The sequence below is a fragment of the Plasmodium fragile genome, assembly GCF_000956335.1.
Source record: "Plasmodium fragile strain nilgiri unplaced genomic scaffold supercont1.131, whole genome shotgun sequence".
In the NCBI taxonomy this organism is placed as follows: Eukaryota; Apicomplexa; class Aconoidasida; order Haemosporida; family Plasmodiidae; genus Plasmodium; species Plasmodium fragile.
The window spans coordinates 1-18,941 of NW_012192711.1; the positions used below are offsets into that span (position 1 = coordinate 1).

Consider the following 18,941-nt stretch of genomic DNA (forward strand, 5'->3'; position numbering starts at 1 on the left):
TGCGTGCCCTTCAGTCTTTTTAGTCTGTTCCTGTTTTTCAGTTGTATGGCACGCCTATGCACAAGTTGAATGAATTAAAACTTTGCAGTGTGTACATGTTAGCTAGCATAAATGAGAAAGGGGAACCCTATGATTCATGCACAACAGGAAGTATCATAGTCAACGGTACAGCTTGTGCGGGAATAACAAATTCATTAGATACTGCAATGATACGCGAAGCGTATGAATAGTGATCTAGTTATGTAGTAGTATCATGGCAGCGGAATTCGTAGATTTACTGGCACAGTGGCTAAAACGCAGGCAAGGACAGGGAATTGAAGGTTTTTACGAGGTAGGTTATGGTACGCACACAATGCAAAAGAGCACCGCGCACGGAGCGCATAGGTGAGTACAGTGATGTGCTCACCAGGAAAGTGTGTTACGGGAATATATATATGACTATGGCGGATATTGCATTGGCATAGTGTGTACAACATCAGTGCTTGGACAGCCAGTATTGAACTATGAGTATTCACATACGTCATGTACTAGCAGCATTATACCCTTGACAAATTCGGGGTTACTACTTTACCCTTTACAGAGAGCAATATGGGCAGATATGAAAAATATGGTGGACCAGTTTCTTACCCATATGGAGCATGATGATGGCACACTTGCGACATCGTGTGATGATAAGGGATGGGGGCCGGAACGAATCACAAATTGGCATAATGCTGACGACAAAGTTGTATGCAAAATGATGGTGCCGGCATTATTTTTCATGAATGGATGGGGGCTGGGTCCACATGGGGGATACGAGGCTTCGGCCGCAGGTGATAGATTACACAGATATATACGGTGCATAATTGTGAATGTATTTATGTTCCAGTTAATGAAAGCAAACTGTGGCAGACATCAAGGTATACGACAGGCATTGCACATATTTGAACCCTTTATGGACCATGTGCCTGGCGCTGTGCATCCTAAAATGTGTACCTGGGTGGTTAATAATGACCTGAAAGTAGGAGGAAAGGTAATAGGCGCACAATTTGATGACTGGATAATGGGGGATGAAACCATGCAGGCCAAGATGAAACAGTTAGAGAAAAGTGTAAGATGCAAAAGAAGGCGGAAACAGACATCAGACAATGGCCCGGGAAGTATAGAATTATTGAAAGCCGAAACGTTGCGGGAAGAAATGGAGCCAGGAATGAAGGGTATATTAAGGAAAGTACGGAAGAGAGTAAAGACACTACGGGGGCCAGTTCCTTCCGACGACGATGCGGATGACGATGAAGACGACGATGAGGATGACGATGAGCACGAGGACGTGAATGGTAAGAACAGTACGAATACGACTCGTACGCATACCAATCATACGGCCCCACACGGGATCACACGGCCCGGTCCGTACGGTACCGATATAGATGCCACCACCACAACAACACAACGGGCACAACACCACGCGCCCGCGGGAAGAACAACAACACGCACGCGCGGGCGGAAAAGCACCCCCTCGTTGAGCGATGAGCCGAGGTGTGAGCGGCGGCCACGACGGCAGCGGCGACGACGAGTGTGTGACGGCCACGACGGATGGAGCGGGACGGCGGACGCGATGACGGCGACAACAAATAAAAGTTGTACTGCTATCACCTTGGTCCACCGAGTGCGCCCGCCTTTCTTCCTGTCTTTGTCCTCTTCTAACAACGTGCGCGCTCTCTAACACCGTCCCGGCCCTACCCTGTCGCTACCTGACCCCACCGTCCCGGCCCCTTCTTTCTGTCTACCACTTGTGTCCTGTTTTGTATCATTTTGTCGTTTTTCTTCCTTGCTTTATTTGCAGCAGGCAAGGCACCTGAACCAACACCTGAGTCCACAAAACCACAGGCTGAACCGGTACCACCAGCATCAGAAGAAAATGCAACAGAAAAAGGGAACGATTCGACAAGTGCAAAAACAGCGAAAGCAGATAACGGAGCAGCACCAGCACCAGGGGATGTGGGAAGGTCAGAAACATCAGCTGGGGATGATACAGTATCACCATCACCCCCTGCAGCAGGACAAGGCGGAACAGACCCAGGAGGTACAGGTACCGGTACCACACAGACACCGTCGCAACCTGGACCACCAGGAGCAGAAGCAGCACCCTCCGGTACGGACAGAGAAAACAGTGACAGTAGTTGTTCCAATGGTGGAGGTGCGGGTGAACGCATTGTAATTTCCTGTGGGAGCGCACAAGGACCTGGTTTGGACCCTCCCGCGGACCTGGCAGGCTTAATTTCTGGATCGTTGGAAGATAATAGTACTAGTGAGGGCGCAGGCGGAGGTCAACAACTTCCCCAAGAGGTGAACCACGGTTCCAACGGCGTCGCTAGCCACCCATCAGCGTCTGACTAATATTCGTGTAGCCGATCGATCGCGGTCAACAGTGGTGCCGAACGTGGTCAGCCGACCATCCATTGACGGACCATGCGCAACGGACCGTGTGGTCAACCATGCACCGCACCACACTTGAGTTATTTTCATATTCTTCGTTTTCGTTCAAACTCACAGGTACTGGAACTACACAGATCACGACACGTAACGGTCAGGAGGATTCACCGCCGGCACCATCCAGCATACCAACAACAACAGGAAATGACGGAAACGCGGGTACACAAGGTGTACCAGGTCCATCTGGTCAGGAAGGAGGACGGGGTGAACCAAGTACACCGGTTGAGGATGGCGGAAGCGATGACCCCCCTCCTCTCAATCCGCCCAAACCAAAACCGAACCCGAACCCAAATCAATCGGGGTCGAGCGGTAGCGGCGGCACCGGCGGCAAAAACGGTGAACCGTCCTCAGGAGGTACTGAACAGAGTGCAGCAGGTGGTAGTGCTCAACCAGATGGTGGTGGAGGGGGAGGAAGTGCAAGTTCCTCATCCTCTGCTTCAGAACCAGCCAGTCCAGGTTCTACTGGTGAACACACCCCAGGTTCTTCAGGACCTGGCTCCACGGGCACTTCGCAACCAGGTACCACAGGTACTGGCTCCAGTGGGGGTCCACAGGGAGCTCGTTCCCCTCCTTCCGGTGCCCAGACTCCAGAAACCAAAGACCAACCTCTTCCTACCCTCCCTCCGTCGAAACCCTTCGACCCCAAGGATCTCATCCCGTACACCCCCGCGCTCATTCCCGCGGTGGTTGGTATTGGGCTCATTGCCTTTTTCCTCTGGAAGGTAAGTATATACGACAATGCGGGCATGCCGCATGTGCCGGATGTTTAGACCGCAGAACATCCCAACCGGCTCCAATACATGATCGTTCGAACCAATATGCCCCTACACGCGCGTTCATTCCTTTTATCCTACCGTCCTCACCCTGCTCTTTACCCCCCTTTTTCTGCTTAGTACTTTGCGTACCTCGGAAAAAAACGACGACGAACATATCGCACCGTTCGTGACGTGCCGTCACCGCCACTGGACGAAGAAATATTGCAGCATTTACAACGCGGCGAGCCACCACCCGATTACGGGTACACGATAGTTAGGGATAGGCAACCTGCGTCCGCTGCCGAACGCCGCGGCCAACGCCCACCACGCGTGCATACGCGCACGATTATCGAGCTACACTTAGAAGTGCTCCACGAATGTGAAGCAACCGAATGGGAAAACGTCAAAGACGACTATTTGCAAATACTTGTGGAGGAGTTTGCGCAGGATTTGCTGCAGGACGCGGAAACGAATACCAATATCTTGGGCGTTTCTACGTCAGACCAGGGTCCGCGCTGGAACAATGTTTCCTCCACCCTCAATCCACCCACTGACATCGACGGAACGGACCCTTGTCCACCACATGACTCCGTCCTCTGTCCACTTCGTGCGAATGCGAATTCGGCCCCCGACCACAATCACTGGATCCCTTGGATTGACCGCAACAAGCATCTATTGCGGGCGTGCATGACGAAGCCGTGGTTTTTGCAATTAAAAGCGGAATGGAAACAATACCTGCGCGAGCACATGGTGGCAGACGAGGACAACGGACAACGTGCATTCGGTGAGCCCGGTAATATCCCATCCGTAGAGATGAAGAAAGATGCCTGGAAACAGTGGATAGCGCAACAACATCGGCAACTGCGTATGTATGGCCAGGAGGAGTGGTTTAAGCATTTGTTAGACAATATAGCGGAGGCGACAGTACCGGAAAAAGGCGAAGTACCTGGAGTTGAAACAGACTTACACGTGGAAACAGTAATGGCAACAGACGATCTGCTAAGAGTGAGAGATTTACCCCGGACGCAACCACTGCATGAGCAATACTACAACAAGAAACACCTAATAGCCAAATTATGGATGCTCCTCCTCGCGTCCGTAATCGACGACTGCGAGCTTGAAAGCCGTCTGCAGGAGAACGAGTTATATGTGGATGACCTATTGGAGAAACTGTGACATTAGGATGACGGGGCACAAGAATGTGAAATAACGCATGCTAACGGTACACGACTTTTATTTCATTATGTGATATACATAATGTATTTCGGGTTTACATTATTCTATACCTTCTTTTTTTGTCCTCTGTTCTGCTTGTGCTTACTTTGGCTTTTGTTCTTTTTCTGTGTAGTCAACTTCTTTTAACATGACCATGGGGACATGGTGGTACAGGTCAAATGCATATACAATGTAGATTTACATGAATAATATGACGGGGTAGAATTCTCCTTTATGTGAAGTTAATTATTAAAAGATGTGCAACTGCATTCGAAGGGTATAGTGCAGAACAAATATAGAATGCGAATAAGCCTTCGAGTATAAGGAGAGCTTGTCTCTCCGAGCAAACGCGGCCGGCTAACGCACATTGTAGCCGAGTGTAAGGAGGATTCGACGACGGATTGTCCGAGTGTAAGCAGGAGGAGCCATTGTCTCTCCGAGCAAACGCGTCGACCAAAGCGGCCGGGTAAAGGCCATTGTCCGAGTGAAGCGATTCGACGCAGGATTGTCCCAGTGTAAGAAGGAGGAGAGATTGTCTCTCCGCGCACACGTGGCCGCGTAAACGGGATTGTAGCCGCGTGTAACAACGACAGATTTTCCGAGGCCGCATCCACAAACGGCGGCAACCACCGAGTACACATATTTTGTGGGAAGGCGCAAACAAGGGTTGCATGGGCGGCAACGACAGCAGAAGCATTGATGTTGTTGTTGTTCGGTTTAGCGTAGAGGGAGAATTTGTGTTTAAGGCGGTATTTTTTGTAAAGGAGGGTATTGGTTGTTAGGGAGGGTATTTGTTGTTAAGGGGGGGTATTTTTTGTTACGGGGGGGTATTGTGGTTAAAGATTTTCATGCTGCAGAATTATTCTGAGTATGTGATGATAGGTGTTTTCATTAGAGGAATATGTGTTTGAAGGATAATGTACAGTTTATTTGAACTTTCAAGAAGGATCCAGGAGCGTGGCATCCTACATAAAATGAGAATAAGCAGGAAGCCATGTGGAACTATTTAATATTATTATGGGACAGGTATTTTGAGAACGGGGATATAGGGGTAAAGCAGAAGAATATTAAGCACTGGGTGGTAAGTTCTAGTATATGAGGACAATAAAGAAGGAAATGAGTTGTACTATGCGCGAACGCTAGAATGAAATGAGCGAGTATGTTCGGGAGGTGTGTGTATTCATGTTGTGAACTACTATAATTTCTATAACAGCACGAAGGAAATACATATGGAACGGGATGTGTAATTATTTAGGGAATTATATTGGCACGCACAGTGCAGAAGGCAATATAATTCATACAGGAATACATAAGTAACATTATACCTGTAGGAACTGTTCTGGAAAAATATAGAGACCGTATGGACGGAATTTAAGGATTACATGAGGCACGCGGAAGAAGCCGGTACAATGAGAGGCATGTGTGATGCATGGGTTGACCCCGACACTGGGCACGCATTGGATCAGGCGAACCAGGATTTGTGTGAATTAACACTTATAGCATTACATTTTAAGCATGGAATCCCATGGAAGACAATTAATGGAAGCATAGAAGTTGTGGACGATGAAGAAGATGGCGTACTGTTATATATGAGGTGTATTTTAGTAAATATATTCATGAAACAAATCATGGGCATGAATTGTTTACAAGGGCCTGGTGCACAGTTTGCATTCAGTTTAGCGGATGGAGTTTTGGAAGGTTTCGAAAAGAAGAAGGTCGGTAATATTGCTTGTGAAGAGAAGGATGCAGGAGAGGGAGGTGTTAAGGGGGTAAAGGCGAAAGATAGAACTTTTTGGCAAATAATGGAAAGATGGTTTGAAAGGAATATGCGCAGAGTAAAGGATGGGGATACGGGAGTATTAGGGAAGGATTGCATGGTACAAAAAAAAGCAAGACAGGGAGGAAGGGACGAACAGTTGGGTGACTTGACAGAGAAGGTAAAAAAACAAATGGAAGAGGTTGGCCACGATATGGGGAACAAGGTAGAGAGAATATTACCGCAGGTAAAATCATGTACAACTACAGAATGTGTGAAGAGTATAATAGACGAAGAGCAGAAGCAGGACTCTGTTCCGCAAGGTCCACATGTAAAAGGAGACGGACAGTCGGGATCACCGCCCGGCAAACCCGCCCCTGCCAAACCCGGACCACCACCTGTCGACAACGCAGCCGGCGAACAGCCGCACAAACCAGCACCAGCCAAACCAGCACCTCCTGCCAAACCAGTAGCGGGGAAACCGGCGGAGGCAACGAATACGGACGGGGCGAAGCCGGGGAAAACCAAAGAAGACGATTGTCAGGGGGACAAAGTCTGGGACTGGAGGCACAGGGACATATACGTCGTGCAGAATTATACGGTAAGTTAGAATATAAGAAGGGCATCAAAAAGGAACAACAAGGGAACTGCGGGGCATTAATGCATGATTCATAGGGTATATACATACATGTGAGGGTGTTACTGCACTCAGGCCACATGCGTGTTCGTGAAATGCGCACATGGGTACTCTCCTCCGTGTTCGCGTACAACATGTAGGATGAACACTGGACCAAGGTACAGAAGGTGTTGAAGGAATTTATTAAATATTTGCAAAAGAATAATGATAACTTTGACTCCCATGGTGCCAACTGTGATAATGCAGGTTGGAATGATTTCGACGACGTTGCATACTATACGGGACAGAGAGTAGCGGATATGATGCGCTGCCGACTCATGTCCGGTGCGTTGTGGTTCGCAAACGGAGGTCATGGAGGTGAAGTGAATGATGAAGAGCTCAATAGGTTAAGATGTGAAATAGCAAATGTTTTTGGACACTTGCTGAGAAAAATGTATTGTAAAGATCAGCAAAACTGGTATAGAGGTGTAGAATATGCTTGGGAAACATTCCAGAACATGGGGGATGAGACATTGGGAAACGGGGCACTAAAGGGTCCTGTTACCGAGAAGAGGTGCACAATGTGTGGATATGTAGGTAACAGGAAGAACGTGGAAGCAGTAGATTTGAAGATTGCATACTGGCTAATGCAGGAAGGGGGCATAAGCGAAGAAATAAGAACACTAGAACGCGAAATGCAGTGTAATCAGAATTGGGAAAAGTATATTAATAAGCACGCAGACAAAGAAGAGAACGATATCAACAAAATTTTGACCATAGAGGGCATGAAGGAAAAGAAGAGACTGGACCAGACGGTACTACAGAAAGCAGAAGACGTGTTTGAGAAAGCAAAGAAGAAAGTAGACGCAGTAATTCAAAAAAAGCAAAAGGAAGGTAAGAATACGCATGGTACGAATACTGCCGAATACGGCCGAATACGGGATCATACTGCCGAACACCGACCGTACGACTGCGCACCGCTGAGATGGCGCCACAACAACACGAACACGCGGGGGCACAGCACACTACTTCGCAACTGCTTCGCTGCCCCCACTTCGGTTGAGCGATGAGCACAGCGGTTCGCTGAGCGTGCAACTGCCGAGCGATGAACGTACCGTGCAGCGGCCACGACCGTAGCGGTATCGGCGACCACTGTGTAGACGTGGTGTGCTGCGATGACCAGTGTAGCGCCGTCACAGTGGTGCGTGGGATGGAGCGGCGATCGCGGACGGCGGATGCCGCGGCAACATAAATGTACTGCTATCATGTATCCACCTCACCGTACGCGTGCTGCCGCCTGACGCAGTTCACCGAGTGCACCTCGATCCATGCATCGACCCATGCAGCCGACCTCACCGTACGCGTGCTGCCGCTACCTGGCCACACCGTCCCGGCCCCTTCTTTCTGTACGACTTGTGTCCCTTTTTTTTGTTATCATCTACACTTTCTTCCGTTCCCCATCTTAGGTATACCAAGTGCAGGATCAGCAGTGATGGACTCCGCAGCAGGGTCCACAACGACCACACGACCCGGATCGAAACCACAAGCACCGGCATCCCCAGTATTGCCAGCACGACCGCCACCACCTCCTCCACCACGTAGACCATCCACACCAACACAAGGTCCACAGGGAGTCGGATCACAGGGCGCTGGAATCGGCACATCCCCCGCGACTACGACTGCGGATTCGCATGCAACATCTCCAGGTAAGGCGACATGTCTCGGTAGTAGCGGCAAGTCTACAGGTGTCTCCATTAGTTGCGCAAGTACCTCAGACAGTGATCTTGGGCTGACGGATGATGTTCGGAAACTCCTGGAGGCACAGGACACGAGAGCGCACGCGCCCCGCAGTTCTAACCCAAGTTCAGAGACAGGTGAATCTAGCAGTGTGCACGCAACACATATGCACTAATAAAAGGACTGAAAAAAAAAAAAAAAACAACACACAATTTCCGGAGAGAGAGGGAGAAACAACACGGAGACAGAGAAACCAAACGTCGAATGAGAATGAACGGGGGACAGTGGCAGAGCGAGACAGCGACAGACCGAGCGTGAGCGCTCGGCAGAGCGCTCGGCCGAGCCACGGGGCGGAGAGAGCGAGCGATAGGTCGGTCGCGGGGGAGCGTAAGCCGCCGAAGCAGGTAGAGCGCTGGATCGGCCGCGGGTTGTAGACGTCGACACACCGACACACACTGTTGTGTGTGTGTTGTGTGTGAGTGGGAGACAGAGAGTCTTTTCCCGGGGTGGCACCCTACCCCCGTCCGTGTCCTGTCCCGGCGTCCCCTCGTCACCCGACCGGCGGTCAACCGTGAAACGGCGCGACCAACGATAACCATGCATCCACTTCAAAACTTCAGTTTCATCATACTTCTTCCTTCCCTTTCCCTGTCTCCCCATTCACCAAATGTTCAGGCGATGCCGTCGTTGACGGCGGCAACGATGACCCCCCTCCTCTCAATCCACCCAAACCAAAACCGAACCCAAATCCGGACGAAGCGGGGTCAACTGGTTCCTGTACCGCGAACAGTCAGGATGGAAAACTCTGTTCGAGTGCTGGTGCAATACCTGATGGTCAGGGTGCAAGAAGTTCTGGAAGTGGAAATGAGGAGGAAGGTGTAGGGGAAGATCCTTCGGGTACAAACACTATCCCCAACCCTTGGACTTCACAATCTGATTATAACAAAAAAGGATGTAATGACAATGATAAATCAGGATGTGACCCTGGACTACTACTGAACGAGCTGCCCGGTTCACTCAGCCTAGGAGAGGGATTTGTACCACCAACAGGAACAGACAGAATCCCCGGTTCTAAAGTGGAACTCCCAAATCCGTCGGAAGATAACGGCCACTTCTTTCCCGACCTAATGGACACCGTCCTTACCGCCATTACCCCCATCCTGTTTTTTCTCACTTCGGTCGCCGTCGCCCTACTGGGTTATTCCCTTTGGAAAGTAAGCACGCACACAACCACATACGACAAGACACCGCATTCGTGAGAAGTACACATAATATAACAATGCATTCCTAAGAATCTCTTAAGACCATTCTAACACAAATGCACTCCTACATCGTCCTCCTTCTTTTTTTGTTTAGTACTTTGCGTACCTCGGAAAAAAACGACGACGCATATATCGAACCGTTCGTGACGTGCCGTCATCGCCACTAGACGAAGAAATATTGGAGCATCTACAACGCGGCGAGGCTCCACCACCCGATTACGGGTACACGATGATTAGGGATAGGCAACCTGCGTCAACATCCGCCCGACGACGACGACGCCCTCCACGTGTGCATAAACGCACGATCATCGAGCTACACTTAGAAGTGCTCAACGAATGTGAAGTAACCGAATGGGAAAATGTCCAAGACGCCTATTTGCAGATTGTCGTGGAGGAGTTTGCGCAGGATTTGATGCGGGACGCCACGGGGTATAGTAGTGTCCCGGATGCTCCTATCACAAACCAGGATTTATCAGGGCACAATGTTTCATCCACTGAGTCCGACGGAACGAACGCATCTCAACGTAACGCAGAGCACCCTGATCCATGGAGTTGTATGGAAACCATACAGTTAGAAAGGGACCGTTGTGCACCTAACAAAGAGGACCCCGATCCATGGAAGTGTATGGAAACCATACAGTTCGCAACGGACACTTCTCCACCTACTGCTCATGACCCCGATCCATGGAGTTGTATGCACACTATACCGTTAGAAACGGACACTTCTGCACCTAATGCAGATGACCCCCATCCATGGAGTTGCATGGAAACCATGCAGTTAGCAAAAGACCCTTGCCCACCGAATGACTGGGATCCATGGCGTTGTATGGAAAACATACAGTTAGATGCACCATACAGTCGTGCCCCTACTGTTCCGGGGGACGCGACGTCCGCCTGCATCCATTGGATTGACCGCAACAAAGATATTTTACGGGCGTGCACGACGCAGCCGTGGTTTCTGCAATTAACAGCGGATTGCAAACAACATGCGCGTGAGCACATGGCGGCAAACGGAGCATCCGGTGAGCACAGGAAAGCCGCAACCATGGAAAGGAAGAAATTGGATGCATGGAAAGAATGGGTCTCGAAGCAACATAACGACATGGCAAGGTATAAGGCAGAACAGTGGTTCCAACATTTGTTGAATAATGTAGAGGAGCAGACAGTGTCGGACAAAGGCCAAGTACCTGGAGTCGACACCGCCTTAGCAGTGGAACAAGTCATGGGCACAGAAGATATGCTACGCGTGACAGATTTACCACGCACGCAAGCACTGCATCCGCAACCTTACATGAAACAACCGTTAACCGCTAAAATATGGATACTGATCCTGGCATTAGTCATAGAACAGTGCGAGGTCGAATGTCGTTTGCAGCAGACGTAGGTATATGTGGATGACCTATTGGAACAGCTCTGAACTTCGGATGACGGGGCATATGCATGCGACATAACGCATGCTAACCGTACACCACGTTTACTCCATTATGTGATATACATAATATACTTCTACTTTAAATTATTCTATACATTCCTTTTTTGTTCTGCTCTGTTCTGCTTACTTTTTACATGTGCCTTGTTCTGTTCTTTTTCTGTGTAGTCAACTTCTTTTAACATGACCATAGGGACAGGTGGGTACAGGTCAAATGCATATAAAATGTAGATTTAAATGAATAATATGAAGGGGTCGTATTCTCCTTTATGTGAAGTTAATTATTAAAAGCTGAGCAAGTGCATTCTACGGGTAGAGTGCAGAACAAATATAGCATGCGAACACGCATTCGAGTATACGGAGAGCTTGTCTCTTCGAGCAATCGCGTCGACCAACGCGGCCGCTGGTAACCACGCTTCGACGCAGTAGCCGCGTGTAAGACGGATTCGACGACGTACCCGAGTACGGATCCACAGAGAGGGAGTACAGAGTGCGCGTGGACGAGAAGAAACACACATATTTTGTGGGAGCCATAAGGTCCGCAACGACGGCGTCCACGACGGTAGCAACCACGACAGAAGACATTCATGTTGTTACTGCGGTTTTGTTGTGTACGCAGAGCCGACAGTGTGTGTGCAGGCGTTTAGTGGAGACCGGTGTAGAAAGGGCGGCCGGGGCGTATATTCATGACGTTGTGTAGTGTTTTTCCTATTTTTTTTCCTTGTTTTTTTTTTTTTTATTCTTTCTCTTCTTGTTATTATATCCTTGTATTTTTTTCTCTTTTCTCGATATAGTTCTCCCTTAGCGCAACCATAAATAGTGTACGGCAGCACTCTAGTGAGCACAAGTACCTATGATACCAGAAGTTCATGAAATAATTGGTGTAGAAGTACAGGAAGAATAATTATTTAGCAGAATATGAACATATTAAGGAAGAGAATGTTACATGGGTTTACATGTGATATATGTAGCATAATAGTATTTCAAAGGCACTGGACCAAGTAGAGGATACTAATAGAATAATACTATTATGTCCGGAAGGCACCTAGCCCAGGTGTTGGCCGACTGGGTACGGGCGCGGGGTGAACACATGGGCCAGAAGGGTTATGTGGTAACCAAGAGTGATGGGCAGGATATTAAAAGCAAGGCATATTAATTTTCTTATGTATAAGGGGGAGGCAGTTTATGCAGCGCAGATACGTTCCATATGTGAATGAGAATGGAAAGTGCCCGCTGTTATGATAGTGCGGGAGCGCCTAGTGCATAGGAATGTATTCACAGGTGGATTAAATGTACACCACGAAGCGCACATTGTAAACTATGAATACATGTATATGTGTTATATTAATTGCAGAAAAAGCTGTGGGAAGATATAGAAACGGAGTTACAAGCATTTATACAGCATATAACACAAACGGATACGGAAGGTTGGGATGCGAACTGTGAGAATGTGTATTATAACCACGAAAGCAATCCTGATGGTCACCCGCGAAAGGTAGAATACGCGAGAGACAGAATTATGTGCAGACTAATGGTAGGAGCATTATATTTTATGAATGAGAAAAGTTGGCCTACGCGCGGAGGGAGTATGGGGGTCAGTAATGATGATGAAATGAAGGAATATGTGAGATGTGCCATTGTCAATATGTATATGGAAATACTGAAGGAATCATCATGTGGTGGAGGATGGGGTTTATGGTATGCCTGGTACACCATGAAAAAGATGGAAGAAGGGCTACAGGGTGGTTTAATAACCACAGGTAAATGTGGGAATGCAGTGTTTAAAAACATACAAACAGAGGAATTCGACATGGCACACAAGATTCAGGCATGGTTAAAGAAAAACAAAGGCGTGACTGACAAGATTAGAGGGAAAGGAATAGAAAGCACATGCAGGAAAAAATTAGAAGAACTTGACGGGGTAACACCGGGTAAACATGCCAAAGATGAAAAGATAAAACTGCAGCCACAGGAGAAAACACTGATACAGAAACTAGACCAAGAACTGAAGACCATAGTTGAGCAGGTAAAGACAGCCGCAGTGCAATGCGCGCAGGCGAATGGAGCATGCATAGAACCGAGCGAAGAGGACCCCAGTAGCGATCCTGAGGAAGACGACAGTGAGGCAAAGGCACCAAACTCTGTAAAGAGCGATAAAACAGCAGAATCCGGCAAAGTACACGGCAAAGAATCGCAAAAACCCGCAGCTAATGACGCGGCCACTACAGCATCCACGGAACCGCCAGGTAAGGACCGATGGCACAATGCACTAATGAGGCCGCTACGCATAAAACTGCGGATGCATGCCGCCGAATACGCATACCGTCACAACACGCACAAAGGCAACAACACACGCACAGGACGCGCAACACGCACGGCCACAACACGCGCACGCGGCGACCACCACGGGAGCCGTGACGACGACGCGTGTAGGCCAGGTGTGCGCGGCGGAACAGCATGTAGCGACGACGACTGCGTAGACGAGATGACGGAGCGGGACGGCGGACGAGATGACGGCGACAACATAAAAGTTGTACTGCTACCATCCAGCACGACCTAGTCGACCGAGTTCACCTCACCGTACGCTTGCTGCCGCCTCACCCAGTCCGCCGAGTCCGACCTCGACCCACTGCATCGACCCACTGCATCGACCCATGCAGCCGACCTACCCTGCCGTTACTTGACCCAACCGTCCGCCCCGTCTGTCTGTACCACTTGTGTCCTTTTTTGTATCATCTTTCTCATCCATCTTTCGTGCATCCCTCATTACAGGCGCAGCGAAACCGGCGGCGACGCAGCCGGACACATCAGATACTGCAGTAGGGAGGTCACAAACACCGGCATCTCCAGTATTACCACAGGCACCACCAGCGGCACCGGCCGGAGGGACAGACGGAGGGCAAGGACCAGCGACATCTACAGGAACGGGACCAGGAGAATCAGGGGCAGGACCGGGACCTGGACAACAACCCCCACCTCCACCACCCCCGCGGAATGCTTCTGAGGACGACCAGAAGGGGAAGAAAGCAGACCAAGCAGGTAAGTGCTCAAAGGCATCACAGACTTATACAGTCAAGAATGCAGGCGACGGTATCCATGGAGCCACATCCAGCACCACTATCACTTTTGGCACGAGTTCCGGAACTGGTGATGAATGTGACACGACGCCCAATGACTCGGGACCAGGTAGTGTCCTGAGTGAATTTCGACAACAAAAACAAAGAGAAAAAAAAAGAAACAACAATTCCGCAGAGAGAAAAAACAAAAAACAACAACAATGACACAACAACTTTTCCGGATAGAACACGGACAGAGGGAGAGACAACACGGAGCGAGAGGAACCAAACGTCGAATGCGAGCGACTGGGCGAACGTGATCGGCCGCTGGATGTAGACGTCGACAGACCGCCACCCACACTGTGTTCACACACTGTGTGTGTTGTGTTGCGTGTTGTGTTGTGAGGGAGACAGAGTCTTTTCCCGGGGTGGCACCTTGCCCCGACGCATGCCGCCCGAGCATGGCACCAACCGTGTGGTCAACCGTGAAACGGCGCGACCAACGATAACCATGCATCCACGTCAAACCTTAAGTTTTATCCACATTCTTCTGCTTGTTCCAACTTATAGGTAAAGACTCTACAGCAACTACAGGCACCCAGGACCCCCAGGTACTAGCAGAACCCGCACCGGGACCAGTACCACCAGCAGGCCCACCAGCAGGCCCACCAGCAGCACAACCAACACCACCATCACAGGGACACGATACACCAGGAAAAGGAGTAACTACGGGAACATCTGGTGATGGTGAAAAGGGAGAACCTGGGAAAGCGCGTACAGAACTAGGGGGTCCCGCCGGTCCACAGGGTGCTGCTGGTCCAGTTGGTCCACCAGGTGAAAACGGTGCATCTAGCCCAGTTAATCCCGTTGGTCAACCAGGTGCAAAAGGTGCAGACGGTAAAACCGAGGGTGGCGGTAGTGGGTATGACCCCCCTCCTGTCAATCCACCCAAACCCAAACCGAACCCGAATCCGGATGAAGCGTGTAGTAGCGCCACCGGCGGCGGCGGCACAGGTCAGCCGCACGCAAGTGGTTCCTCTGGACCAGGTTCTACTGGTAACCAAACCCCTGGTTCCTCAGGTGCTGGTCCCACGGGACAAACGCCTAATGCGAATGTTGAGGCAAAAGGAACCCAGGAGGATAAATTACCTGCGGATACCGCCATCAACCCTTCCGTTTTGCCCGGCCTCAGATGGCAAGATGTCAAGTGGTACACCCCCGCGATCATTCCCGCGGTGGTTGGTATTTGGGTCATTGCGTTCTTCCTATGGAAGGTAAGTATACACGACACTCAGGGAATGCCGCATGTGCAGGATGTTTATACCTCAGAACATTCCTACGGGCTCCAACATATGATCGTTCTAACCAATATACTCCTACACCCGCGTTCATTCCTTTTATCCTACCGTGCCCACCCTCCTCTTTACCCCCTTTTTCTGCTTAGTATTTTGCGCACCTCGCCACACGCCGACGAACATATCGAACCGTTCGGGACGTGCCGTCACCGCCACTCGACGAAGAAATTCTAGAGCATCTACAACGCGGCGAACTGCCGCCACCCGATTACGGGTACACGATGGTTATGGATAGGCGGCCTGCATCTGCTGCCGACCGACGACGACGACGTAAACCGCGCGTGCATAAACGCACGATTATCGAGCTAGATCTAGAAGTGCTCCACGAATGTGAAGCAACCGAGTGGGAAAGCGTCAAAGACGACTATTTGCAGATTGTCGTGGAGGAGTGTGCGCAGGAGTTGATGCGGGACGTGGACACGAATAACAGTATCTTGCATGTTCCTAACTCGCACGCCTCTGTAACAACCCACGATTCGACAACCGACCATTCGACAACCCTGGATTCATGTCGACCTAACGAAGAGGACCCCGATCCATGGAGTTGTATGCACACCACACAGTTAGCAACGGACCCTTGTCCACCACATGACCCCTATCCATGGAGTTGTATGGAAACCATACAGTTAGCAACGCACCCTTGTGCACCTAACGAAGAGGACTCCGATCCTTGGAGTTGTATGCAAACCATGCAGTTAGAAACGGACCCGTGTCCACCTGACGAAGATGATCCCTGCAGTTGTATGGAATCCATACAGTTAGAAACGCGCCCTGCTGCACCTAACGAAGAGCACCCCGATCCATGGAGTTGTATGAAAAACATACAGTTAGCAACGGGCCCTGGTCCACCTAATGAACACGACCCCGATCCATGGAAGTGTATGGAAACCACACAGTTAGACCATGAACAACATCGCCCTTCCGACCACGGTGACGAGACGTCGGACTACACAACGTGGACACCTTGGATTGACCGCAACAAGCACCTATTGCAGGAGTGCACGACGCAGCCGTGGTTTCTGCAATTAAAAGCGGATTGGAAACAATACCTGCGTGAGCACATTGCGACAGACGAAGACAACGGAGTATACGGGCACAGTGTACTCGGTGATGCGGCCACGCTGCCGATGAAGAAACTGCATGCATGGAAAGAATGGGTTGCAAGACAACATCGGCACATGAGTATGCATAAGGAGGAGTGGTTTCAACATTTGTTGAATAATGTACAGGAGGTGACAGTGTCGGAACAAGGCGACGTACCTGGAGTCGAAAAAGACGTAGAAGTGGAACATCTAATGGGAATAGAAGATATGCTAAGAGTGAGAGCTTTACCATGCACGCAACTTCATCAGCAACCTTACATGCAAAAACCGTTAACCGCTAAAATATGGATGCTCCTTCTCGCGTCCGTAATCGAACAATGTGAACTCGAGAGTAGCATGCAGGATAGGGAGTTATATGTAGATGAACTATTGCAACAGTGTTAACATTAGCATAACAGGGCATATGAATGCGGAATAACGCATGCTAACCGTACAACACTTTTACTGCATTATGCGATATACATAGTATATTTCGGGTTTACATTATTCTATACCGTCTTTTTTTTTTTTTTTTTCGTTTGTGTTTTTTGCTGTGCACTTCTGCTTTGTTTTGCTAGCGTTATCTTGTCCACTTCTATTAATATAACTATGGGGACTGGGTTATAGAGCTTAAATATATATAGAATATGTGGGTTGATATGAATTAGGTAGGAAGTTATTTGTTATGGCGTCGTCAGCGACTAGGTAGTGTAGTGTACTTTTTTCCCCCCTTTCTTTGATAGCAGCAAGACGGAGGAAGGCGGACGGAGAAGCGTTCACGGGAGAGGCGTTGACGGAGACGGTGTGACGGAGAGCCGTTGACGGGAGCAGCGGTTACGGAGAAGGCGTTGACGGAGAAGCGTTGACGGAGAAACGTTGACGGAGACAGGGTGACAGGGGAGGCGTTGACGGGAGAGGCGTTGACGGAGACGGTGTGACGGAGAGCCGTTGACGCAGACGGTGTGACGGAGAGCCGTTGACGCAAGAGGGGTTGACGGAGAACGCGGTGACGGAGAGGCGTTCACGGAGAACGCGGTGACGGAGAGGCGTTCACGGATACGCGTTGACGCAAGAGGCGTTCACGGAGAGGCCTTGACGCAGACGGTGTAACGGACAAGCGTTCACGGAGAAGTGTTGACGCAGAGCGCGGTGACGGAAGAGGCGTTGACGCAAGAGGCGTTGACGGAGACGGGGTAACTCGGAGAGGCGTTGACGGAGACAGGGTGACAGGGGAGGCGTTGACGCAGAACGGGGTAACTCGGAGAGGCGTTGACGGAGACGGGGTGACGGAGCGGCGTTGACGGGAGACGCGTTGACGGAGAGGCGTTGATGTGAGAGGCGTTGACGGGAGAGGCGTTGCCGCAGAAGGCGTTGACCGGAGAGGCGTTGACGGCGACGGGGTGACGGGTGTCGGCAGAGTCGTTGACGGAGACAGCGTTCACGACGACGGTGTGACGGAGAGGCGTTGACGCAGAGCCGTTGACGCAGAGCCGTTGACGGCAGAGGCCTTGACGGGAGAAGCGTTGACGGAGAACGGGGTGTCAGAGACGGGGTGACAGGAGAGGCGTGCACGGAGAAGCGGTGACGGAGAACAGGGTGTGTTTATATTTTTTTTTTTTGTTGTTGTTAATGAGCGGTGTGTAGTCGTAGTAGTATTAGTATTATTATTATTATTAGTAGTCGTAGTAGTAGTTGTTGTTGTAGTAGTTGTCGTACTTTTTTTTTTAACAAGGGCATAACTGTTCAATATGCTCGGGGAATATGGCCAGGACATACTGCTCTTTCTAGGGGCATGGGAGGCTTATCTAACGCACATGAAGATCAAGGATGCACGGACATATTGGGTACGTTCACACGTATAGAGAGTTACGGCAACGGGGAGAAGTAAAATTAAGCACACGTATGCATACAGCACCAATAGTCACTTGTGCATGTAAATAACCTACCTATGTGATTTTCATGAAGGAAGGTTGATAATATGATGGAGAATGCTGCGCACACGGTGTGCAGCTATACGGGGGCTTGTATGAATCAGTGCACTCTAATTAGGGAAGGGGCATACATAGCGCAAATACGTGTGTATATGTACTGTTCAATCTGCAGACAGAGCTATTCCGGGAGGTTGATAACATCTTCACGGAGTTCAGGACCGCAGTTGGCCAAAGTATCGGTGCGATCGCTGGATTCTGTGGGGACATATATAATG

General features: G+C 49.9%; 3 protein-coding genes across 3 annotated transcripts; all 3 read left to right on the forward strand.

Moving 5' to 3' along the window:
* Positions 1-253: 253 nt before the first annotated feature.
* AK88_05426 (uncharacterized protein) lies at positions 254-4,403 on the forward strand (the record flags this gene model as incomplete). The annotated part of the gene is made up of 5 exons (XM_012483028.1): positions 254-331; positions 581-1,316; positions 1,823-2,287; positions 2,533-3,194; positions 3,366-4,403. 5 exons carry the CDS (start codon positions 254-256, stop codon positions 4,401-4,403), a joined length of 2,979 nt encoding a protein of 992 aa, XP_012338451.1.
* A 1,448-nt stretch (positions 4,404-5,851) lies between these two features.
* AK88_05427 (latent-transforming growth factor beta-binding protein 4) lies at positions 5,852-11,197 on the forward strand (the record flags this gene model as incomplete). Its single annotated transcript, XM_012483029.1, has 5 exons — positions 5,852-6,799; positions 6,976-7,708; positions 8,281-8,688; positions 9,227-9,765; positions 9,908-11,197. The coding sequence occupies 5 exons, from the start codon at positions 5,852-5,854 to the stop codon at positions 11,195-11,197; spliced, it is 3,918 nt and encodes a 1,305-aa protein (XP_012338452.1).
* A 1,633-nt stretch (positions 11,198-12,830) lies between these two features.
* AK88_05428 (uncharacterized protein) lies at positions 12,831-17,140 on the forward strand (the record flags this gene model as incomplete). Its single annotated transcript, XM_012483030.1, has 4 exons — positions 12,831-13,488; positions 14,015-14,428; positions 14,869-15,572; positions 15,743-17,140. The coding sequence occupies 4 exons, from the start codon at positions 12,831-12,833 to the stop codon at positions 17,138-17,140; spliced, it is 3,174 nt and encodes a 1,057-aa protein (XP_012338453.1).
* Positions 17,141-18,941: the final 1,801 nt, after the last annotated feature.